Genomic DNA, 26615 nt, shown 5'->3' on the forward strand with positions numbered 1-26615 from the left:
CAGAAGGTCCCAGGTTCGGTTCCCAGCATCTCCAGGCAGGGAACTGATTCTGCTGAGTGGGGCCCTGGGCTTGTGCCCCACATTCCTGATCTGACACCACCAGTTCACCCCACCCCCCCACCTCCACCACCACCCTTTCCATATTCTAAATGTGGGTCTAGGTTGAGCTGGATCAGGCATAGGCAGACTCGGCCCTCCAGATGTTTTGGGACTACAACTCCCATCATTCCTGACCACTGGTCCTGTTAGCTAGGGTTTATGAGAGTTGTAGTCCCAAAACATCTGGAGGGCCGAGTTTGCCTATGCCTGAGCTGGATGGAAGAGGCAGTTGGAATAAAAGCCTTGGAGTTGGTCCTAGCTAATGTCCAAAAATGGTGCCTTTTCACTATTATTTTTTAATAAATATTTTTTTATTAAATTTTCCATTAAAAAAAACATTTTTACAAAATTATACATCCATTTTTAACTTAAACCCTTTTTTCCAGGACTTCCCTCAGCTTGTCTGATAATTTTCCGTTTATTTTTTATCCTCATCTCACATTTCCCAATATTATATTGCACTCAAATACTCTTAATCACATCATATTTTTAAACAATATTTCTAACAGTAATTTCACAGAGCTTCTTGAAAGCCAACGAACGTTATTTGCTCATCACAGAAATTTTTGATATACTCTGTAAATTTCTTCCAGTCCTCGGAGAATCTCTGGTCACGTTGGTTCCTAATTCTCCCCGTCAATCTGTCCATTTCTGCATATTCCATCAGTTTCATCCTCCATTCTTCTTTCGTGGGCATCTCTTCCTGTTTCCATTTCTGTGCCAGCAAAATTCTGGCTGCTGTTACTGCATACAAAACTAATTTCACATCTTTTTTACTAATTTCATTATCCAGTATTCCCAACAAGAGAGCTTCTGGTTTTTTAACAAAAGTATATTTCAGCATTTTCTTTAACTCATTATAGATCATCTCCCAGAAGCTTTTTACCTTCTTACATTCCCACCACATATGGTAAAATGTTCCTTCTGTCTCCTTACACTTCCAACATTTATTACACACTTTATACATTTTACCCAGTTTTACTGGTGTTATATACCATCTATATAACATCTTCATAACATTTTCCTTAATCGTTGTACAAGCTGTAAACTTTAACCCATCCTTCCATAATTTAATGGTGCCTTTTCAAAGTCTTCATGGCTTAAGAGCACAGCTATTCTATCCAAAACCCAAACAGGTTTATGGCCATGCACAGCCAACCTAGTGAGATGCAGTGTCACCCAGTTTGCAAAGTAGAAACATCAATAAATCACACCTTAAATCAGGGGCTTGCAGAACTTTAGCTTAGATGTTTTGGGGCTTTTTAGTTTAAACAAAAGGCAAGTGAGAGGCAACATGATAGAAATGTGTAAAATTGTGCATGGCGTTGAGAAGGTGGAATAGAGAAAAGCATCTCCATCCCCATCATTTAGCCCGGACACTGAGGTCCACCTTTGAGGGTTTTCTGGCGGTTCCCTCACCAGGCCCTGACAAATGTCAAGGTGATAAATAACTGTGTAACCTTTAGAAAACATCTGAAGGTAGCCCTGTATTGGGAAGTTTTTAATGTTTGACATTGTGTGTGTGTGTGTGTTTATTCTGTTGGAAGCTCCCCAGAGTGTCTGGGGCAACCCAATCAGGTGAACAGGCTATAAGGAATCTGTTGTTGTTTTTATTATTATTATTAGAACTTGGGGCTATCCAGTGAAGTAGAATGTTGGAAGTTTGAAGATAGATGAAAGGAAATCCTTCTTTACACAGTTCATAGTTAAACTATGGAACTCTCTCCCATGGGAGGCAGTGATGGCCACCAATTTGGGTGGTTTTTATAAGAGGATGAGAGAAATTGGTTCTACCTGCGCTCTCAGAGGCAGCAATGCTTCTGAATTCCAGTTGTTGCAGAGAATGTTGTTGCAGCCAGGTCCTGCTTGTGCGCTTCCCATAGGCCTCTGTGAGCACAGGATGTTGGGCTAGATGGGCCATTGGTCTGATCCAGCCATGGGTGTAGCCAGGATTTGTTTTAGGGGGGCAAGCTTTATATGCTGGGTGGGCAAAACCAAGTTATCTGCAATGCAATTGTTCTGTTAGTTAAGTATTTATTTACTTAATTTAGGAGAGACAGCTGCCCCCCTGGCTACGCCCATGGATCCAGCTGGCTCTTCTTACAGTCTTAAAAGTTAATCACGCAGATCTCAGCTTTTGTGGGGCCAGCTTCCGACATTATGGAATGGTGATTTGCTTCTTTCCCACTCACACCTACTAAGCGAGAAGAGGATTGGAGAAGAAATGCAAGCAGGTGGGCTGAAAATGGGTGGTGTTTTTCTGGTAGGTGGGGGAAGAATATGCAGGGAGGTCTGTGCTGGGTGAAGAAATGCCACCTTTTTGACTACTAGCAGGCCTAGTTTTTTTGGGGGGGGGCAACTAAGCCCATAGATGCAACCTCTGGAGGGAACCGTGTTGCTAACCCTGGGCAAAAGGGTAGTTAAGGCTTGCAAGTCGGAATGGAGGAATGAACACTGTGTCCTGGCATAGGAGATCAGAATGCAATAGGGCAGGCCTAGGGATGTGGAAGCTTTAGATTGTTGAAGGGGGTGGGGGAGGGTGGACTAGTCTTAGTCCCAGGACTAGTTCTCTGCACAGATTTGTTTGTTCCATTAAATATTCTATATGTGACCACTGGATAGATGTTAGAGCATGGTGCTGATAACATCAAGGGCACAGGTTCGATCATTGTACGGGACAGCTGCATATTCCTGCATTGCAGGGGGCTGGACTAAAAATGATCCTCAGGTTCCCATCCAACGCTGTGATTCTATGTATCCCACCTTTCCTGCAAGGAGCCCAAGGCAAAGTAATAGTTCCCTTCCTCCATTTTGTCCCACAACAACCCTGGAAGGCAGGTCAGACTGGTCCAGATTCACCCAGCGAGCTGTCCCTGGGCTTCTGGTCTGACTGATCCCTACCTTGCATTGCAGTCCCGTAAACCCACTTGGAACCCGAGGTCCTAATATGCTTAAGAACCCAGCTTGGTGCAGGGGGTTAGAATTCCCTATGAAGACCTGAGAAGTCAAATTCCCTCCCCCGGGGCAGTGACGGCAGAGCTGGCTGGGTGGCCTTGAGGCAGTAGCCTTATCTCAGGCTGACGTACCTCACAAGGCTGTAGTGAAGATAAAACGCGTGCGGGGGTTGGTTGGAGAAGCGAGAAATGTCAAGCTAAGGGAAACCTCGGCGGGCTGCCTCTGTGCCTTTAAGGACCCCCCCCCCCCATTAACATTCTCGGCGCTGCCGCGGTCCCGTGCTCTCATTGGCTGCGGCGCGCAGAACGGGGAGGCTGGCGAGCCAGGGATGCGCTCGCCTCCTTCCTTTCCTGTCTAGGGACCGAACGCAGCATCAGCACCGTCCTCAGCATCCTCGCCATCCTACGGCCCGGGTGAAGCCGCCGCTGCCTCGCAGCAGCGCCTGCCTTGGCGCCTGACCTCGCCTGGGCAGGAACGGGGCTTGCTTTGCCTGGGCGACCGATCCATGCAGCAGCGGCAGACGACACGCAAGGGGAGGCTGCCGCTGCCGCTTCAGTGAAACCTCTCCTTTTTATTCCTCCGGCTTGGCAGGGGCTGAAGGGCTGGGCGATGCGGCGATGCCGCCGCGATGATGCGCTGACGACGCTGCGCCTTCGGAACTAACCGGGGTGTGCGCGCTCGCTGCTTGCCCTGCCTCCGCGCCGCGAGGAGGAAGAGGAGGCGGAGGGGAGACGGTGGTGGCGGTGGTGGTGGGGGGCTCTCCCCCCATCCTCCCCATTGTTTCTGGGTTGCTGCGCGTAGGCAGGCTCGGCTGGACGGCGACGCCAAGATGCACAAGCACCACCACTGCTGCCGGTGCCCGGAATGCTACGAGGTGACGAGGATGGCGGCTCTCCGGCGCATGGAGCCCCCCAGCTACGGCGAGTGGCAGCAGCAGGAGCAGCAGTACGCGGGCGGGTATGGGGGCTACGGCTCGCAGACCCTGCCCTCGCAGGCAGGGGGCGCCACCCCCACAGCCCGCGGCAAGGGCAAGCTCATCCCCACCTCCCGCTGCGACAACGCGCCCCCTGCGCCCCCGAAGCAGGGCCCGACCAAGAGCTGCGGAGGAGGTGGAGGTGGGACCCCCAAGATGAACGGAGGCAGCCCCGGCTGGTGGCCCGAGTGTACCTGCTCGAACCGCGACTGGTATGAACAGGTGGGTGACTCTTCGGAAGAGGAGAAAAAGGCAGGGCAAGGCGCTAGTCCGGAGAATGGCATCCCTGCCGGGCGGAAGGGGGCTTTTCTTTTGGGCACATGGCTTACCCACGGCGCCACGGTTTGTGCTACCCTTACTAGCGTGCCCGGGAGGGCACCCGCACACCCAATCAGCTGCGGGCACCTCTTTGCCCCAGTGCTCCATGTCTATCTCCTTCTTATATAATCCAGCTGAGGCTCTTGCCCCTTTCCCATCTCCCGGCTCCTTCTCCAAGAACCTGGAAGACACCCCCTCCCTTATTTGCCTCCTGCACCGGCAGCCACCCCCACCCCGCGCACACCCCAGCCAGCTGAGAAAATGGATGGAGCCCGCATGCTTTGCGAGGCAATAAAATGGAGGCTGGGTTTGTCCACCACCTTTCCTGAGCCTGCCACGGTCTCCGGGCTGTCATCACCACCTCCCACTCGAGGTCGTCTGGCTTCTGCCAGCCTCCGAGCGGGGGTCAGAATGTGCCAGGGCGGGTGAGCAGGTGGGCCAGGCAGATGCACTCCGATGACCCATCCGCCCCCGCTGTATTCTTCATCCCAAACCCACGCATCCACCTTGGCAACGGAGACCCCTGCTTTGCCTAATCCCATTTCTCCATGTTTTCTCCTGGCGTTTGTACCCTCAATGTGCCCCATTGCCATAGGTCTAAGTGCCTGGAGGACCACACTGGGGGAATGTGGTGTGTGTGTGTGTCGGGGGGGGTGCCTTCTGCCTCCCCCTCTCCCGTTTGGCTGTCAGATGGATTTCAGGAAGTGCAAGCATCCCTCCCAAGATGGCAGTGATAAGATGCGCGCGGGTGGGGTGGGGGGGATAGAGAGAGAATGAGAACAGCTCTTCTGCTGATATTGCTGTCCAACCGAGCAGTGCTGGTCAAAGAACGCTGCCAGGAAAGAAAGAAAGAAAGAAAGAAAGAAAGAAAGAAAGAAAGAAAGAAAGAAAGAAAGAGCCAGATCTGATTGCCTAAAGAAACGTGCCCCCCCCCCCCAGCCAGCCATCAGGCAGAGCGAGGGCTGGCCCTGGTCGTGCACGCTGCATGCACAGTACGCGACGCGAGGATGTGCGCTGCGCCTGAGCATGTGCTGGACCGGAGCAGGCAGAATTGCTCACTGGGGTGTAGTGCGTGTAGGCAGTGCGCTCTGCTAAGCTGCCTCAGACAAGGAAGGAGCGAGCGCCAAGCATCTCTCTCCCTCTTTCTCCTCCTCTGCCGCGCCAGGCTGACAGTCAGTGGGGAGCAGAGCCCGGGGGCGGCTGCTGGTTGGTATTACCTGTAATTGCTTGCCAAGCATCAGAGAGAGAGAGAGAATGTGCGCGCGTGTTTGGGGAAGGGGTGTCGCTCCCTCTTAGGCAAAAGTGCCCCTCACTGCCCCCTTTCTGCCACACGTGCTCAGAAGCGTGTGTGTGTGCGCGCGCGCGTGCGCAGGCGTGCATGCGCGGGCAGAAGGCTATTTCCAGGCTATGATGATGGTGGTGATGATGATGATATGTGCTTACCCCCCGCCTGCTAGGAGCCTCTGACACAGAGCCAGAACCTCCACAAGTTCCTTTCTGCCCCGCTCAAAAGTCAAGCGTATGCGATGCTCCCAAACACCGCCTCCTCCTCCTCTGCAGCGATGCAGCCTTCCCACCCGCTCTCAGAAGGGGGGTGGGGTGGACAACACCCCTCTGAGCACCGACTCCCCTCGTGGACCCGGTTATCACCCAGGGCTCCCCTTTTCTGGCCTGTGGTTTGCAGCGGAGCAGCAGAGGCATGTGAGCGAAATCTCTCGCATATGCCGAGCTCTGAAAGCGCAGCGTGGCGGTCCTGAGGCCCACCTCTCGGGCGGCTCCTGTGCCCCACTGGAGTTGATGTCAGCAAGCCTTATTCATCTATCAACCCTGTAATGTGGGGTCGGGCAGGGAAGAAGAGGTATTTCATCTTCTGCAGTGTTACTTTTAAACATGCCCTCCCTTCTCTATCCATAGGAATATTCCCTCCCTCCCTTATCCTTAGGGAAATTCTGCAGTCGGGCATGCCAGGTTCTGCAAGCAGAATTAAGTTACGTAAAAAGCTGCCTTATGCGGAGTTAGACCATTAGTTCATCCAGTTCAGGATTGTCTGCTCTGACTGGCAGTGACTCTCCAAGGTTTCAGGCTGGGGACATAAGAAGCACTACCTGGAGACTGGGGATTGAACCCGGGGGGGGGGCATTCTGCATGCAGAGCAGATGCTCTACCACTGAGCTATTTACAGAAGTGATTCCAATGGGAAGAGAGCATGGCCTTATCACAGAGCTGTCGCCACTGCACTTTCAGCCCCATCCAGCTCTGTGGGAGGAGGGGGGCAGGTTGCTGCTGCTAGGGAGTGGACAGGCACTTTGCCACTGTTGGCAAGCCAACCTGGAGGGGGGCACAGGTGATGTGACAGAAAGGGGAAGCAGACCCAAAAGAAAGCTGCTTGTGTGTGCGCATCTATGTTTGTCCTGGAATGTATGCGAGTCCAAGGCATTTGTAATAGCTTAATTAGGTATCTGTGCTTGATATCAATTAGCTCCCCCCCCCTTAATGTGTGTGCATAGGTTTGTGCATGGGGTCCTAAATATGGGGCAACCAGAGAAGGTTGGCAGTGAATGACAACTGTTAGGATCCCTGCCTGCTGCTTGGATCCCAGGAGGTGGGGTGGGGTGTCAGAGCACCAGGTGGAGATGGAACTGCTTTTGCCTCCCACCTCCTCCAACGTGGGTCTCTTTCTGAAATGCTGCTTTCAGCCAGATGTTGGCCCAGAGGTTCTGACATTTTTACCCACCTAAGGAGACAACTCAAATATGTTCATGATGCTACAGTATATTGTACCTCCATCCACAGAAGCAGTATACCTTATGAATACCATTTTCCTGGGGAGCAACAGCAGTAGAAAGCTATTGCCCTACTTGTGGGCTTCCCACCCTTAAGCACCTCAGTAGGGACAAGTCCCTCTTGCTCAGCCCTTTAACACCTAAGGCGCATATTTTTAGAATCCCATTTTATTCTTGTGATTGTTCTGAATGATTTTTAATGTTGCATTTTAAATCGTTGTCACCCATCTCGGTTAGCTCAGTTGGTTAGATTGTGGTGCTGATAACGCCAAGGTCACAGGTTTGAGCCCCGTATGGGTGCATATTTCTGCATTGCAGCGGATTGATGATCCATGGGGCCCCTTCCAACTCTATGATTCACACAATTTATTCTTGCGATTGCATTTTGTTTTGAATGGTTTTCAATGTTGCATTTTAAATTGTTGTGACCCACCTTGGGAATTTGGGGTGAAGGGTGGGTAAGTAATGGCGATGGTGGTGATGAGGATGGCAGCTTTGTCTACAGTGACTGACACCAGTTCTACCTGGGGGTTGAACCTGGGACCTTCTGCATGCAAAGCAGGTGCTCTGTCACTGAGCTAGGACTCTTCCCCTGAAAAACAAAGCAAGATTCCACTCTGCATGGTTCTGAAAAAAGGGTTGATTTAAACAGGGGCATAGGAAGCTGCTACTGAGCCAGACCCTTGATCCATCTAGCTCCATATTGTCTACACGGACTGGCAGTGGCTCTCCAGGGTTTCAGGCAAGGGTTTCCTTTCAGCCCTACCTGGAAATGCCAGGGATTGAAAATGGGGCCTTCTGCATGAAAAGCAGGTGCTCTGACACTATGTTGGTCTGGACTGGTGTAATCTAGTGGGGCTCTTCTTATGGTGGAAGTTAGACTATGCCTGCACTAATTTTAACACATACTGATTTTTTTCTACTGTGAATGAAATAGTCTCATGTCCTTGTATCAAAAACAGGCAGCCAAAATGTAAAAAAGCTGAACTGGCTAGTAGCTGATCCTTAAGACTCTGGAGGGGGCACACCTTGACCTCGACTTGTGGACATGGAGCACAGGACACTGCCTTAAACTGAATCAAGCCATACCTAGCCCAGTGTTTTCTACACTGACTGGCAGCAACTCTCCAGGGTTTCAGACAGGCAAGATTTCCAGAAGGGACACCAGGAGCCTTGAAGATGCCCATCAACAACTAGCATCTAAACAGGAGACCTGGTTGCTGTTCTCCCCATTGTGACAAGGCACATTTATTTATTTTGGGTTTTTTATGAATTTGCATCTATGTATAGAGGAGGAACATAGGCAGCTGTCTTATACAGAGCCAGACTGCCGGCCAGCCAGCTCAGCATTCTCTATGCTAGACTGGCAGCAGCCCTCCAAAGTTTCAAGCAAGGGATATTCCCAGCTCTGACTGGAGAGGCTGGGGATTGAACCTGGGGCCTTCTGCATACCAAGCAGGTGCTCTGCTGCTGAGCTATGGCCCAGGGCATCTGACAGGAACATAGGGAAGCTGCCTTGTGCTGTCAGACATTTGGTCCTCCTAGACCAGCTATTGTCTATGCTTGATTGGCAGTGGCTCTCCAGGGGTTTTTTTTTGGGGGGGGGGGGAGGAACATCCCAGCCCAGCCTGGGGATGCCAAGAAATTAACCTGGGATTTTCTGCATGCAGAGCAAATGCTCTGCCACTGAGCAGCAGCCCTCCGTGTGTGTGTGTGTGTGTGTGTAGGCAATATCTAGGTTATAAAGTTTGATTTCCCAGGAGTGGGTGGGTGGGGTGGGGTGGGGTGGGGTGGAGAAGAGCTGTCCCCCCCCATTCTTCTGGTTCCAGTTGTTTAGCTGGTGCTCCAGCTGCGAAGTTCTTCAGGGGCAAGAGAGCAAAGAGAGCCTTGGGTTGGGGGTGTCTCAGGACACCTGAAAGCGACCGGCCTCTGAGGTTGCCTGAGGCAAAAGGAGTGGGTGGCGAAGTTAGGAATGTGACTTCAAAAAAGAAAAGAAAATTGGGGCGGGTGGAGGCGGCATTGGGGGATAGGAGAGGTGGCAAGGGGGTTCCTGGGGTATTAGAGACGGATGCGCCAGTGGGGGGGGGGCAGCAATGGGCAGCCAGGGGCGGCGGAGCTCATTTCCATAGGAAAGTAACTGTGGGGAGGTGGGCGGGGTGGGAGAATGTGAAATTATGGGGACGGAGAAGCGCTGGAGGTGGGGAGGTTGGCAGGGGGAGGTTGCTATGGCTACTCCTGTTCTATTCGGGAGAGGAATTGAGTTTCATCCTGGCTCTGGGAGGCGGAGGCGGAGGAGGGAAGGGAGTTCTCAGAGGAGGATGTGGGAAGGAGGGAGCGCGGGGCGGGAAGGCGAATGGAGAAAGCAGCAGAGACTGGAGGTGGCGAGAGGTGGTGGGACGAAGCCCGAGTTTCCCGGCTGGCATGAGCGAAAGCCACGCGTTGGGCAGGGAGCGGTGCGGGACGCCAGGCTGCTTTGGCGGCGGCACGGCGCGGGGGCAGGGGGCGGAGCAAGAAGCCCCGCGGCAGCCTGGGGGAGTGGGAGCGAGACCTCTTTCTCTGGTGCGTCCAGCGTGCCTTGTGCCAGGCAGGGCGTCTGCCACGATGAGTTGGTTCTGGCAGTCACCGTGACGGAGGGTGGAAAAGCCCCCACAGCCTCTCCCGGCAAGCTATTTTTAGCGATGGTGGTTCGTTGAGCAGTGACAAAGGAATGTCGGCCCTGGGCCGCCCCTCCTCGCAGGCTTTTAAGCGCGCGCGTTGTGTCATCTTCGAACTCCTGATCGTGCCTCGGCCACGGGCCCCTTGCTGTCTAGGTCGTCTGCTTTGCTCCCCATAAGAGGCAGTGGTGGTCACCAGCTTGGATGACTTTTGGAGAAGGGGAAAGGATGGCCACCAACCTGGGCTTCTGTGTTCTCCTTTCAGGGGTGGAGGCAGAAAATGCTTCTGAATACCAGTTGCTCGAAACCCCAAAACAGGAGAGTTTGCTCTTGCTCTCAGGCCCTGTTTGCAGGCTTCTTCTCCCTAGCATCAGAGGTGTATTGGCAAGCTATGGGGCACTTCCTACCTGTAGGGTGCCACTGCACAGTTACTTGTGCTAAGTCGGCAGAGCACAGGAGGAGTATTTTTTTGGGGGGGTGCTTCTTGCAGCCTTTGCACCCCCTGCTTCAACCATTCTCTTCTCTACCTGAGACAGAGATGGCAAACGTCTGTAGCTCTCCACGTGCTCCTGGAGATGAACTACCATAAGTCCCATAAGCAAGAATGGCCAAGGGTCAGGAAGGAAAGTGGAAATCCAGCAGTTTCTGGAGAGATACAGGTTTCCTAGCCAGGCTAAGAGCCTGTTCCCTAGCACACACAGAGTGAACGGACACTCCCCACCTGCCTGACAGCAGCAGGTGTGGCTCTGTAGCTCCACCTCTTCTCTCCATGACACACCTGCTGTTCCATTTCTGTGATCACATAAAATATAACTTGCCCAGATTCTTACATGGGCAAGTTCTCACTACACCCTTCCCCTGAATCCTCACTTTAGCCCGTTCCAGCCTTAGCTGTGGGAATTGACCAAGGCCAGCCCAGTCACCACCATCATCATCTTCATGAACATCAATAATAATGTCTGCCCTTGTTTTGTGGAATAGTAGTGTGATCTTGTGTTCAGGTCCAGCTTGTGGGCTTCCCACAGACATCTGGTTGGCCACTGTAAGATGATGCTAGACCAGGGGTCAGCAACCTTTTTCAGTCGTGGGCCGGTCCACTGTCCGTCAGACCATGTGGTGAACCGGACTATATTGGGGGGGGGGGCGTGAACGAATTCCTATGCCCCACAAATAACCCAGAGATGCATTTTAAATAAAAACTCACATTCCACTCATGTAAAAACATGCTGATTCCCGGACCGTCTGTGGGCCAGATTGAGAAGGCTATTGGGCCACATCCGGCCCCTGGGCCTTAGTTTGCCTACCCCTGTGCTAGACTGAAAACAACTACTAAACTGATCCAGCAGGCTCTTATCTTTTAAACAGGAAACAACCAAATATGTGTTTGTTTCAGTGGGATTTCCCATCTGGATGAATGGGTCTCTGCCATGGGTCTCTGTTTTGTTTCCGTCTTGTTTTGCTTTTAAAGGTACCTGTCGGTTTTGAACTCATAAAATCATTAATCGCTTTCTACACAACCGTCTTAAGATGTACAGTAAATGTAGCAAAAAGAGAGAGTTTAAAACACTAAAAAAGCAGATGCTGTTCATATTGTTATTTCATTCATGAATCACTTCCCATGAGAGATCTCATAGCGATTTGCAGTATAATAACATAGATAAAACAGTCATCGATAAAAACAGTTAAAGCAATTACTTGCATAATAGCAATTTTTTAAAAAATTTAAAACAACAACAGGACATACAGACGTAAAATCAATTTGAACTCAAAGCAGATGCTGGCAACTAGGATAAAGATTTTTGAATGCTTGTTGAAAGAGAGGCATATTTAGCCAAAAAGACAAAAGAGATGGTGGCGCCTGTCTAACATGCAGCAGCAGGGAGTTCCAAAAGGTATGTGTCACCACCCTAAAGACCTGATTCTGACACTGTGCAAAATTGATTTCCTTTTTTTTAAAATATTTTTTATTAAATTTTCAAATTGTAACAACAAATTTTCCCCAAATCTTAATTGAACAATTTATATATCCATATTTCTCCCCTCCCCCCCCCTCTTTGGCTTCCCCTGTATTTCCATATTGATTTATTAAACAAATTCTACACCCTGCTGGTTTTACCTCTTATATAGTTGTGAAAGTTTAGTCAAAACCTCCCAATGAGTCCAAATCTTTATACTGTCTTTTTATATAGTTTAGAAATGGTTCTGACTCCTTTTTGAAATTGATGTTGTCTCTCTCATGTATCCGCTCTGTCAGCTTAGCCAATTCCGCGTAGTCCATAAGCTTGGCTTGCCATTCTTCCTTTGTTGGCATTTTCTCTGTTTTCCATACTTGTGCTAGTAAAATTCTTGCTGCATTGTCTTATATCATGATCTAAAATTCCAAGCAGGAAAGAGTCTGGTTTTTGAACAAAGGTTTTTTAAAACATTTTTTTCAATTCATTATATATCATTTCCCAATATTCTTTAACCTTCTTGCATTCCCACCATACATGAAAAAGTACCATCTTTCTTTTTGCATCTCCAACATATCTTAGATCCTGTTTTGTACATTTTTGCAATTTTTTCCGGTGTGATATACCATCTATATATCATTTTCAAATAATTTTCTCTTAATAATATACAATCTGTAAACTTTAAATTTGTTTTCCATAATCTTTCCCATTCCTCCAACTGTGTATTATGCCCAACATCCTGAGCTCATTTTATTTGTGCCAATTTTACCATCTCATCTAAAGTCTCTCCATATAGCAAAATATTACAGTATATGCTTTCTTCAATAACTTGGTGTTTCCCTCCACAATTTCCTTTTGGAAGTTTGAAATAGTATAACTAAACCCTCTTTTGTTATCTTCTTAAAACTGCTCATTAATTTGTCTGTGATGCAACCAACTTTGTAAAGTATTTTTCAAGTTTTCATAACTTTTTAATTTCAAACCTTTCTCTTCTTCTACTAACAAATCTCTATGTGTTGGCCATATCTTACTCGGACGAAGCCCCAGGTGTTGCCATTTCCTCCGCGAAGCAGATCGGAAGCCTCCAAAATTGATTTCCTAATGGGATGCTATCTTCCGGCTGCCCTCTCCTGAAAGAGCCATTAAGCAACTGCCTCAAGCAGCAGATGTTGGGGAGGTGGCACAAGGTGTTTGGGGACAGAGCTGTTTGTACCTAGACCCCCTCCCCAAAGCTTACACGCTGCTTTCAGGTACAGTGGAGGATGCTGCCCCATCATCACCATTGCTGAACAAAGGCTCAACTGCAAGCATCCTGTATGTGGAATGAGACAGGGTGCCGTAGTTATCACACACACACACAAAATTGATTTTAAGGTTAGCATTGATAGAATAATAAAAGAAAACCAAATACTAATTAACCAAACAGAATTAAAAAATAAATAAATGGTGAGGAGCAGAAAGGGATAGAACAGGTCAGAACAATACATTTTGTAGAGAATTAAACTGAGCTTAATTAATTATAAGGAGACACTTATTATGCCAGAATTGGATAAAGAGGGTCCAGGACTTCTTCTTTTCCAGCTGGAACTCACTGGAGCTCAGCTCCAGCACCTCTCAGGCAGGCGGCATTGCCGTTCTAAGAGAACAAGGGAAAAGATCATGGTGAGCTCCAGCATCTATTTTTCTAGAAAATAGCACTGACAGGGTCTATTATTTCAGTAAAGCTATTGTACATAGTTTTGTTGTTTTATGTCTGCTTTATCCCACACTCGAATGATTTTCGCTTTTCTACAACTGGTCGATATATATAAAGCAAATATATATATATATATATATATATATATATATGCAGGTTTTGGTGTCTTCGGGTGTCTTCCCGTGTAAGAGTTGGGGTGTCTAGGCGACGTTTCGACGAGGTCTCACTCGTCATCTTCAGGCTGGTGCTTTCGGCTTCTTGTTACTGGAACAGAGCAGGATCTCAGTGTTTGAGTTCCTATAAATACTGTTGAGGGGGTGTGGTGTATAGCCTCCAACGTTCTGGGCAGAGAGGAAGTTCCCAGGTTAGTGTGTCTTTTCTTCTTTTGTTCATTAATTACTTGAGGGATATCTTGAGTGATTTCTTGAGTGATATTCTGAGTACCACTTAGGAGGGTCATTAGGTGTGGATTAGTTGCTAAAGCTTTCGTGTCTTGACCTCTTGAGCTTGTGAAGAGTTTTTCTGAGAAGATGGCTGTACTGCACTTAGTTGTGCTCTGGCTTGGTCAAGACACGAAAGCTTTAGCAACTAATCCACACCTAATGACCCTCCTAAGTGGTACTCAGAATATCACTCAAGAAATCACTCAAGATATCCCTCAAGTAATTAATGAACAAAAGAAGAAAAGACACACTAACCTGGGAACTTCCTCTCTGCCCAGAACGTTGGAGGCTATACACCACACCCCCTCAACAGTATTTATAGGAACTCAAACACTGAGATCCTGCTCTGTTCCAGTAACAAGAAGCCGAAAGCACCAGCCTGAAGATGACGAGTGAGACCTCGTCGAAACGTCGCCTAGACACCCCAACTCTTACACGGGAAGACACCCGAAGACACCAAAACCTGCATTCCTGTACCCGTGAAAATCTACGAAAGCATATATATATATATATATATATATATATATATATACACACACACACACACACACACACACACACACACACACACACATATATATATCAGATGTCAATAAAATCTCTGTCAGTTGGCTTTTATTACTTCAGGCCAGAGCATTCCAACATTGTTTCAGAACTCTTGGGCAGGACTGCATCTTGTCTTTTGCTTCAGACAGCAAAACGTCTTGGGCCATCTCTGGATCCAACGCTCTAGAAACAAACACACCTTGGAATGAGGCAAGTCCATTCCATGGACTGTCAAAAACCCACTGGCAGTGTTGCTACGGCTCATATCACCCAGGTTCCTCTTCCTCTCCGTGGGCCATAGCCGCCTCATCCTTGGAGAGCGTCTTGCAGGAGGTAGTGATGGCCAGCAGTTTGGGTAGCTTTAAAAGAGAATTAGACAAATTCATGCAGGTGAAGGAGGAGGCTATCACAGGTACTAAACACAATGGCTATTTCTGCCACCACTGTCAGAGGCATTATGCCTGTGAACACCAATTGCTAGGAATCACATCTGGGAAGAACTTTGCTGCACTCCGGTCCTGCTTGTGAGCTTCCCATTGGCACCTGCTGGACAGTGTTCATTTGGTCTGGCAGATCTCTTCTTATTGACAGCTCTTCAAAACCTCAAGAATCAGGCTTCAGAATACCTGGACAGGGTTGGGGCTTTGAAAAGATATGGTTTTTTTGTTGTTTTTTTAAATCACACTTGTGGTGTGTTCTAGAAAAGTTTATATTGCAATTGTAATATTCACGAGATCCACAAGAGGCAGAGCAATGGCAAATTGTTGATTTTTAACAGCTGAGGGGGGACTTGAGGCTGTTGTTTGAGTTGGTGTCATGGGCTGGTTGGATGCAGAGGAATAGTGGGAGGAACCAGCTGGGGAACAACAAAGGCAAGTAGGCTCAGAGCCCAGGGAGTGGCGTTGGGAAGACAATAAGTGGTAAGAGGAAGAAGACAGGGAAGATGAGGTGTTGGAAGCTGAAGAGGTAACAGGGTTTAGTGAGCAGGGAGAGTCTGTGCCAGAGAGAAGTCCAGAATCAGAGGCAGAAGTGGAGGCTGAAGAGGAGGGGGACCAAGAAGCAGAGATGAGTTAAGCTGGTGAAGACACACAGGTGTCTCCCCCTCCTACGATGATGAGCTCCATCTTGTTTTCCAGAATCAGAAGAGACAGGAAAAGAGTGGCGGGAGAGGTTGGCTTCACGCACACAGGTGCCATTTCTGATTGCTTAGGGAAAGCCCTGAAGAGGAGAGGATTTAGACAGCTGGAAAGGATTTAGGAAGCAGGGACTTTCAGTCTCAGCAACTGATTTTCCTAGAGGAAGATCACCAGGAATGAGCTGCTCTGCTCATTAACCAAGTCTGTGGAGATCATGTTTTTGCTAATAAAGAGCTATCTCCATCTTTGAACTGTATGATTACTGACCAGCACTCTCTTGTGACAGTTGGTAACCTAAGGGAAGTTGATCGTGTCAGGGCCAGGACTGAACCCAAATCTTCAATTTCCAAAACTATGTCCATGCACAGACCTCACCATACAAGTGTCACACAACGTTTGTTCTGTGCTAGCAAAGATTGATCCTTCTCTCTGGAACTCCCTGCCTGTTGATATTAGGCAGGCACCTTTACCATGTGTTTCTCAGCGCAAACTCATTAGTTAACTCAGCCTTTGCCAATCTGTTGCCCTCTGATCTTTTGGACTGCAGCTCCCATAGCCCCCATCAAGTGCTGTCTTGATGAAGTCTGATAAATAATGTATTTGTGTAGGCTGTTCTGCAATCTTTGCTACAATTACTGGTCAATAGTCCTGTTTTTCTGGGTAAAATGTTTTTCGCTGAGAGTGTCTGCCATTAAAGCTACTTCTTTATAATCGATGGTTGTTTTGATGTTGGAATTTTGAACTAGGTAAATGTTTCTGAACCCAAAATAGGCATTGGTCACAGGCAGAGTGTTCCTTGACCTTCCTTCCTGCGTTTGCTTTCCCAGAAACATGCCATGGTCTCCAGGTGGCACAATTAGGCACTTTGGCGTGGGTGAGAGCAGCAAATGGAGCATTCTAGGAAAGCCCGAGAGACCAGCTGGTTATTTGACATATCCTTTTGGAGTTGACCCTGGCTTTCTCTTTTATTTTTCTGCTGAGGCTCTGTAGTTCTTTTTCCTCCATGCATGGTTTTTGAAAGCTGCCATAGAGCACAGCATAATACATTTTTATTCCTTTTAGTGCTTTTGGAGGTCATGTGTTCCCAGCACAATTTCCTTTCTCAGAATCTTCTTCGGCATCTCTATATCCTGGTAAAAACACAGTGCCCTCCACCCTCAGCACCCTAACCAGCAATTAGTCTGCCCTGTGTCTTCTTGAACCTTGTTTGCGCTAATGCCCATTATTTTTCATTTTCATGTTTATCCCACTCTTCTTCCAACGAACTCAGGACTGTATGTACTGGGTGTGGGGCCAACTCTCCCATCATTGCCCAGCCAGCATGGCCACTGGTCAAGAATGAGTTTTAGGCAGCAAACACACCATGCATTTAAAGCGCGCACCCCTGACCATTGACTGTGAGGGCTGGGGGCTGATGGGAGTTTGGAGTCCAGCAACATCTGGAGCTCACCAGGCACTCTATCTTTGCTGTACCATTTTGTACATTTGGCAGCCTTCTCAGGGAGCTGTATGGTTCCTAGCTGGGATGGTTTAGTCGGTCGAGCATGAGGCTCTTAATCTCAGGGTTGTGAGTTTGAGCCCCACATTGGGCAAAAGATTCCTGCATTGTGATACCCTCCAATATTCTTCTGATGAAAATAAGGGTGTCCTATTCCTTAACAACATCAATAATATTTATCCCCCACCCATCTCACTGGGTTGTCCCAGCCACTCTGGGCAGCTTCCAACATATTTAAAAACATAAGAAAACATTAAACATTAAAAAACTTCCTTATACAGGGCTGCTTTCAGATGGCTTGGGGGTCCGATAACTCCATACCCTCCAACATCTCTCCTTAGGGACGTCCTAAGGAAAAGCAGGACATTCTGGGATCAAATCAGAAACTGGGATGGCTTCTGTAAATCCAGGACTGTCCCTGGAAAATAGGGACACCTGGAGGGTCTGTATTGCAGGGGGCTGGACTAGATGATCCTTATGGTCCCTTCCAACTCTACAATTCTAGGATTCTATTATGTGCGCTACATCAGGGGTGGGGGGGGACATTTTTCATCCCGAGGGCCACATTTCCTCCTTGTCAATCTTCTGAGGGCCATTTGTCTGTAGTAGGGAGGGCCAGAATCAAAAGTGGGAGGAGCAATGAATGCTTATTTCACCTTTACGCATTAGTCTTGCATCTCAAAGCAATATCAGAGATGGGGGCCACATTCTAGCCAAGGGAAAATGCTCCGGCTGCAAACCAGGACCTGTGAAGGGTGTGGCCTGAGGAGAGTTACAAGCATCAGATAAAGAGATATTAGGGGCTGCATTTTGCCCCTGGGTCTTAGGCACCTGCCCCCTATGCTGCTTTCCCTCAAGTGCCTCAGGCTGCGAAGGGTCATTCCAAAACCTTAATCCTATTCTTTCGTTTAGATAGTGTTCCCCACCCTTCCCCCATTTCCCAGGTTTAGTGTCATTTGCAAATCCATGTTTTCATGGCTCCATCCCCTTTTGTTAAAACTGGCCTTGATACAGACCCAGCCATCTTTTCCTATTACACTAAGGATATTCATGGCCACTTTCTAGCCTAATCCTGTCAACAGTAAACCCTACTGAATCCCATAGAGATGTGCTTCCAAGAGAGAGAGAGAGAGAGAGAGAGAGAGAGAGAGAAGAAAACAGTGTGGAACCGTGACAGGATCTTAAAGAGCAGACTTGCTGGATCAGGCCAGCGTCCATCTGTCCAGTGTCCTACAGCCAGATGCCTCTGGAAATTCCCCAGCAGGGTAAGGAGGTGATGACCTTCTTCTCTTCCTGGCTGCCAGCATTTGGCAGTCAGGGCTACAATTGCTTCTCAGCATGAAGCTTCTGCTTGTTCCACTATTGTGGCAAAAAGCTGTGGAGAGATGCATTTACTCCAAGAGCTTCTGCCCTCTGCTGCTGTCCTGCCAGATTCACCTTTGATCATTCCTTCCCCCCCCCCCCCATACCTTTGCTCAACTCCCCCAGTCTGCTGTTGGTGTGACACAACTCTTCTTTGTGCAACTGGGGCTGGAACCGTGTTTCTGTTTCTGCCTCCTGGCTTTGGACGTCAGGTGACAGCAGAGAACCAGTCTGGTGCATCTTACTGATATATAAACAGACCCTCGGCCTTTGTTCTGTCACCTTTCTCATATATATCTCCCCTCTCCCCACCTTCCGAAGGGAGCCAGTGTGAGGCAGTGGTTAGAGTATTGGACTTGGACCAGGGTGGCCTGGGTTCCAATCCCCTCCATGAACCATGAAGCTCACAGGTGACCTTGCACCATTCATTGTTTGACAACCCAAAAAATTGTCTCATACCTTTATCACTGTGCTCTGCAGGAGACGGTGTCCTACAGATACCAGCTTATCAGGAGGTCTATTCCTTGCAGTATATGAATTGGGCTTTCCATTGTAACTTCCTCCACATTTTGGAACTGCCTCCATTGCCTTTTCATAGTCCCTCTTTCAACAAGTCTTCCAAGTGGTGCTTGCTATTGTGGCAGTTACCTCAATTAGTATCTGTCTTGGATTTGAAGTTGTTTTTATATGGGTCACTCTTTTAACTCTGTGGGTGGCCTTGGGTGGGAGTATAATGATTTTAGGTGCACTATTGAACTGATTTTATATACGTACGTATGCATTTGCTTCATAAAATTTATATGCAAACAAAACAACAACAACCTTGAAACATACAAGTTTAAAATACTAAAACAGATTAAAATTTACACCAGCTTTTCTGGGTAGGCTTGACTAAACTTGGTTTTCCCCAGGAAGAAGGAAAGAATACAGTGAAGGCACCTGCTTGGTCTCAAGAGGTGGGGAGTTCCAGTGTGTAGGTGCTGCCACACCAAACAATTGAGTTCCTGCAAATGTAGAATGGGCTTTATGTAGCACTTGAAGTAGTGGCAACTCCGCTGACTGAAACCATTGAGTGGGTATGTGTGAGTCAAGGCGATCTTGTAGGTAAACTGGTCCCAAGTTGTTAAGGACTTAAAACACTAACAGTAACACCTTGAACTTGGCCCAGTAGCAAAACGGCAACCAGTGCAGATCTCTGAGCACAGGTGACAAGGCCTGACTTCTGTCAGCAATCATGCTGCAGCATTCTGCACTAACTCCAGCTTCTGGATCAAGCATGAGGGAAGCCCCATGTAGAATGCACTGCAGTAATCTAGTCTTGAGGTAACCAATGTATGAAGTACTGTAGGTATGTTTGTGGCTGCCAAACCCGCTGTAGTTGGTAAAAGGCAGTACTGTGGTACCTCTGGATGCGAACGGGATCCGTTCCGGAGCCCCATTCGCATCCTGAGCAGAATGCGACCCACATCTGCACGTGTCCGGATCGCAATTTGCCGCTTCTATGCATGTGTGTGACGTCATTTTGAGCGTCTGCACATGTGCGAGCGGCAAAACCCAGAAGTAGCCCCTTCCGTTACTTCCAGGTCGCTGTGGAACGCAACCTGAAAACACTCAACCTGAAGTGTCTTTAACCAGAGGTATGACTGTACTAGCCATTGATGCTACCTGAGCCCCCAGTGACTGAGCTGGATCCAGAAGTGCCCCAAACTACGAGCCTGTTCTGTCAGGGGCAGAGCAACCTCATCCAGGGTGGATAACTGACCAGTTTCTCAGACAGAGGAGCTACTCATCCCACAGTGCCTCCACCTTGCCAGGATCCAAGCTCAGCTTGTTTTTCTTCATCCATTTCCCCATTGCATCCAGGCTGCATGGCCCATCCTGATTCGGTTGTTATGGAGAAATAGAGCTGCATGCCACCTGCATTTCCCCCAAGCCCCTAATGATTACTCACAACAGATATTAAATAGCACTGGAGTTAAGATAGCGTCTCCACCCCCATCGTTCTACCCGGACACTGAGGTCCAGCTCCAAGGGCCTTCTGGCGGTTCCCTCACTGCGAGAAGCAAAGCTACAGGGAACCAGGCAGAGGGCCTTCTCGGTAGTGGCGCCCGCCCTGTGGAACGCCCTTCCAGCAGATGTCAAAGCGATAAACAACTACCTGACATTCAGAAGACATCTTAAGGCAGCCCTGTTCAGGGAAGTTTTTAACGTGTGATATTTTACTGTATTTTTGGTTTCTATGGAAGCCGCCCAGAGTGGTTGGGAGGCCCAGCCAGATGGGCAGGGTATAAATAATAAATAATAAATTATTATTATTATTATTATTATTATTATTATTATTATTATTATTATTATTATTATTAATATTATTATTATCCTGTGGCACCCCATAGCATAGCCACCAGGGGGCAGAAAGGCACTCTCTCAACACTGTATGATTGGAATCGCTGTAGTACGGTGCCCCCAAGTTCTCATTCCCTGGAACTGGTCCAGGAGAAAACCATGGTTGATGGTATCAAATGCTGACGAGAGATCAAGAAGCAGGAACAAGGTCACACTCCCAGGTCCCACTCTCTGCCAAGGTCATCCATCAAGGCAACCAAGGTGGACTTAGTTCTGAACCCAGATTGGAACTGATCTAAATAATCTTGTGTCCTCCAAGAATGTATGCAATTGCTTTACATACGACTTTATTGTGTTTTAAAAGTGTTTTGAGTTGCTGCAATTCATACATGAAATAAACCATGGCAATAGCAATTACCTAACCAACATCTTAGGGATAAATTGGAGTTGAGGGTAGGGGTGCAGCTGTAAACACCACCCTTGAGCTCCTCGAAGGAAAGTCAGGATACAAATATAGTAAATAAATAATTTAGGTGGGTGGGTGGTGACTTGACAGAGCCTTTTTGGTTATGGCACCATATCTTTGGAAAGCTCTCCCAGGGAGACCTGCCTAGCATGTACTCTGATGTTTTTTAAGGCATCTGGGCCTTTTAAAAATCTGGTCTTATCCTAACTCTAGTTTTAATGCTAGATACCCACTTCTCTTCTTGTTATATCTGGTTCCAGGTTTCTTTCTGTTCCTGTTTTTTTTTTTCTTTCCTTTTTTACATTTGCCACCTGGGAAACATAAGAAGCTACCTTATGGCAGGTCAGCTTATTTGTCCATCTGCAACTGATATTATTGCCATTGTCATCTTAAATCTGGAAATGGTGGGGATTGAACCTGGGACCTTCGCATTCCAAGCAAGGGTTCCGCCACAAAGCAATGGCCCTTGAAGTTTCTTTGAGAAAGAAAGGTGGTTATGCAATGTGTCAATTAAAGAAATAAACTAAGGTCCTCCCTCTGTGCCATCAGACCAGTGTCCCCCTATATGCTTAATGGTCTCTCAGTGGCCAGCTTCCAATTCACCAGCCCAATACAGGCCAACTGTTCAGAGATGCTGGGGACGGATGGCTTGGCCACATTGCTTACTGCTTCCCCTTCCTGATTCCTCTGCTTATCCTTCCCCTATTGTGTTTTTCTTGCCCCTTCTCTCATGGCCCGTTGCCCTCTGAAGCATCCCTCCACATTTTTTATGTGAGCTCAGAATCCCCTAGAAGCTTTCCCCGGTCTGCAACTTCTTCACAGCCGCACCAGGGACAATCTGCCCATTCGGCTGGAAACCAGGCTGGGATGGGGAGCTCTTCAGGGTCCTGAGTGCTGCCTTGAGCATCTCAGGGAGATTGAATGAGCAACAAGAATGGGAGGCAGTGGCCTGGATGGAAGGGATGTGACAAGGCCTTTCAGCAGCACGCGGCTCAGTCCTCGGGGACCAACCTGTTCACCCTTGGGCAGGGAAAATCTCTTCCGATAGCTGGAAGAATCCAGGGCAGTATTCATCAGCCAGCCTCTTGCCATCTGAATGGCAGTGGCCGTATTACTCTCTCACACACCCAGCAGGCATGCGTACATCCTGGCTGTGTTCTCTGGAGGTGCCTTGGGCCTCTTCCACCCACTCCCCTTCTGTGCATGTTAAAACTCCATTGCCCTGGCTTTTGGCAATGTCAATCATGCCAAGATCAGGGGCAGCTTATTTTGTTCTCGGGAATGCTCTTGGTACCCCACGAAGCTGCTTTATATGGAGCCCAATTCAAGGTGCAGACAATAGAAACCACAATCTCCTTCCTTAATACCCTATTAGGTACTAATGCAAGTAGAGGCATCTCTCTTAATTGTTCCTTTTCAAAAATATTTTTCCATTTCTGCATTTTACAACATTTCAACAACAAAAATTAAAACGAAACAAATGTAACCTGCACTTTCTTCGACTCCCCCCCGCAATTCCTTACTTTATATCATAATCTTACTGCATAACCAATTCAAACCTATTTACAAATTTACGTTATTTCTTACTGCTCGGGTTTATGTCAATCCTGCTAACGTTCTAAAATTGTTTACCATTTGTCTTCATATATTCAACAATTTCCCCCCATTCTGCTAAAAAAAAGTCTCTCATCTTGATCTCTTATTCTTCTGGTAAGTTTCGCCATCTCTGCGTATTCCATCAGTTTTAATTGTTGATTGTCTTTCGTTGGAACTGCTTTTTCTTTCCATGTTTATGCATATACCATTTGGGCAGCCCCCTCTTAGTTGTTCGACTTCTCTCATAATCTTGGGGGGCGGGCTGCCTAGGAGAGGGAATGTCCTGCGGCAGCCCCTAAGATATGGGTCTCCAATGCGCTTGGCACCTTCGCTAGGCATCTTGGGTGGGTGCTGAAGACTCACCTATTTCCCCTGGCTTTTGAGATTTATATCTTTAGGATCTACCTTTCTCTGTGGTTGTAAGGTGTTTCTGCAATATTTTAATATTGTGAAGTGTTTTTAATAATGTGTAACATGTAATTATTGTAACCCATACACTTTAAGGTGAAAGGCAGGTTGTTAATAATAATAATAATAATAATAATAATAATAATAATAATAATAATAATAATAATGGCTTTGACAGGCAGTGGCTCTCACAGTTAGAGAAAGGTCTTCTTCATCCCTTCCCAGCTGGTCCTGGAGGCTTGATCTTCTGCTTGCAAAGTGTATGCTCTTAACCACTGAGCAAGCCTCCCTCCTCCTCACTTACCTTCAGCAGGTTCTTGTGCTGAACAGCTCCCAATTGCTTAATCAGAAGAGAGATGTAGCCCTGGGTTGGGGCAGGGATTTTGTGAACAGGGGTTTACAATCCCAAGGGGGTTTTTGGTGGGCGGGCGGAGATCAGACTTGCATTGTACTCAACTGCCTCTGGTTTTAAGAAGACCATGAATGTGTTTTAATATTTGCCAGATTTTTGATCCACCAGGTGTGGAGAGCTGGAAATTTTCTTTTCGTTTTTTAGAGTTACTAGTAAAAACTGGCGCGTGTCCTATTTATTATATACGTTTAGTATTTCAATAATGCATGTTTAAATGTGCTTTTAAATTGCTCTTTGAGCTGTTTTTTTTTAAAAAAAATTACAGTTGCTTGGAATGACCGGAAAGCAGGGCTAGAAATTCAGAAATAAATGCCAAATCATTTTTTAATTTTGTTGTTGTTGTTGCAAAAACATTACCCTACAGTACAGGATTCAACTCTCTCTCTGTGTGTGTGTCTCTCTCTTTTCCAGGAGATACCTTACATTTGCTTTAGAAGGGGAGGAGGGTAAATTGGCTCAGCACATGCATTGCATGTGAAAGGTGTTATATCCAGCTACCTGCACCAGCAGTGCTTGTTGCAGTTATCATTATTATGATTGATGCAATAATTGATTGCCTTTCACACCCCATGTCTCAAGACAATGTACAAAATGCAGTAGAAAGCAGCATATAAAGCAGTTAAAAAACACAGAGCAGAGATCTTTTCATCTAGCCAAGGTGGCTTGTTGGAACAAAAATATATTCAGTTGTTTCTGGGAAATGCAGGAACACTGTTCCATAGAACGGGGGCATGTTTGCAGCCCTGCTCTGGGTTACAAGGACCTTTGGTAACAAGTCCAACGAGAATCACTGCCTGGGGCTGGAGAACTAGCAGTCAGAGTAAACCTGCCTTCTTCAACCTGGTGCCCTCCAGCTTTTTGGACTACAATTCCCATCATCCCCAGCCAGCATGACTGATGGGTGTGGTAGTCCAAAATGGCCAAGCTGGTTGGGGATGATGGGAGTTGTAGTCAGACAAATATCTGAAGGCCCTCGGTTGAAGAACCTGGGGTAATGCGGTTCCTTAGAATCCATATCCGGAAAGCTTTCGGTTGGTTCCTAAGAGGCAGGGTAATTGCTGGACTGGGGAAAAAAGGTGGATTGATTTCCTGCTGTTGCACAATAGAGAAGCTGGGGGAATTTGCTTCCTGGGGAGAACCGTAGATGGGAATGTGGCTTTTCTGGTGGGGGCAGATTGAGTGGTTGCAGGAAGCCATTCTGGGAAGGGAGGGCCTGGGTCGATTTGGTTGAAGGGATGTAGCTTAGTGGTGGATCACCTGCCTTCAAAAGTTCTCATATTCAACCCCTGGCAATTCCTGGTATGGCTGGGAGAGAACCCTCCCTGAAACTCTGGAGAGCTGCTGCCTGCCGGTGCAGACAACCATGGGCTAGATGGACCTGCAGCCGGGCTCAGTATAAGGCAGCGCTTCCTGTCTTCTTATCATGGGAATTTAAATGAACAACCGTGGCTTTTTCTTTTTGTCTCTCTTTCAGGCCAGCCCCTCGCCCATTATTGTGAACACAGAAACCCTGGAGCCTGCCCTCTCTGTAAGTCTGCGTTTTTTCCTGTGCGGTTTGTGCCTTGTCCACAGGGTCCTACAATGTCCTGTGAAGGGAAGGAAGTTTCTCTTTCTTGCCAACAGTGGCATGGGGCTCATTGCCGAAGGTGAAATTAGGCTTTATTTCACCCAGGTCAAACACCCACTTCGGCACACACACCCGACACATTTGCCTACACCCACACAGGCTGCACTCAGGGCAAAAACCAGGCTAGTCCCCCCTTCCCCGTGGCTAAGGCACAGCTCATTGCACAAAACCTGTCTCACAACTCCAAGGCATGGAGAACTTAGCATTCCTGGGTGTGTCCTCCCATATCACTCCTAGATATGGAGTGACCACAGTGTGTCAAAAATCTGCGTTATGCATGTGTTAAAAGAAAATAAAAACGGGACTGGGCATTCCTGACAAATTCCGCCTGGAAATTCTAGAATATTCTGTTTGCTGGCCACAGAAATCTGTTGCCTTTGGGACATAAAACTCCCAGCTTTTTCTCTGGTTTTGGTGAGTGAGATTAGGGATGGGCATTTTAGTTTCTCTCATTCTCATTTTTCCAATCTTGAGTTCAGTTCTCCGCATTCCACATCAGTTTAGAAACATTTTTAAAAGGAAATTATTAACACATTTTAGTAAGCATTTTTCCAAAAAAATTGTATGTAGTTTTGCCTAATGTACACATTTTTTTGTATAGCGGTTTCCCCTGACACAATGCATTTTTGTACATTATCTTCACCAATATATGCATTTTTATGCACGCTTTGCCCCAGTGTATGCATTTTTGGGTGCACCTTACTTGGCTAGAGTACTGTGCTGCAAAATTTGGGAAAGTGGATGCCTGTGTTTCAGGATACATATTTTTTTCCAAAAAGTACAAATTTGTAAGGTTTGCCTTTAAACGTGAACTGAATCTAATTTCTCCCAGGTACACTCTGCATTTCAGTGCCCTTCAAAATTGCTGCTTTCCCCCACCTGCTTCTGCTGGTCCCTGGTCTCTTTCCTCCCCATCCCATCTGTCCCGGCCCTTCTCTGCTGATCTAGAAAGCAGAATAAGCGGTGCAAGTTGTGGTTATGTGCAGAATTTTTGTTTAGTTAATGCAGAAGCTGCTTCGTGCTCCTTTCCCTGGCAGGGGAGGTATATTTGTGCAGAGCCTGCAAAATTCAGAATTGGACTTTTCATGGCCATTTAGTCACCACAATCAGTAGTCCTTTGAGGATGTAATGATGCAACAAAATGGGCACCCCAAAAAGGAACTTGAAGTGGGAGTGAATTGGAATGGGGTTGTCAAAGGAGGGATTTAATAATCCAACTTGTTTCAACCCTAATGGCCCTTCTTTAGGGAAATTCAGATAAATCAAAACAAAACATTTAAATGTGCTGTCTCTTCTAATGTGTTGGATTAATAAATATCTCTTTTGTTTTTCCCCCTTAGCTTCCAGT

At 47.4% G+C, this 26615-nt stretch overlaps 1 protein-coding gene across 9 annotated transcripts in view; it reads left to right on the forward strand.

Moving 5' to 3' along the window:
• DLG3 (discs large MAGUK scaffold protein 3) overlaps positions 1–26615 on the forward strand; it is a 124058-nt gene that overhangs the window by 28879 nt on the left and 68564 nt on the right. For 7 of the 9 annotated variants that reach the window (XR_014004455.1, XM_081180412.1, XM_081180422.1 and 4 more), the window contains one exon: positions 25115–25168. Coding sequence is in view for 8 of the 9 variants with exons in the window: in XM_081180412.1 (XP_081036538.1) it covers positions 25115–25168 (54 nt within the window). In the remaining variant the exon portion in view is untranslated. Of the gene's footprint in view, positions 1–3376; positions 4250–25114; positions 25169–26615 lie in introns of those variants that run through there. The other 2 variants (XM_081180416.1, XM_081180417.1) reach the window with 2 other exon arrangements.

The sequence above is a fragment of the Podarcis bocagei genome (genome assembly GCF_964188305.1).
Source record: "Podarcis bocagei genome assembly, chromosome: Z".
NCBI lineage: Eukaryota > Metazoa > Chordata > Lepidosauria > Squamata > Lacertidae > Podarcis > Podarcis bocagei.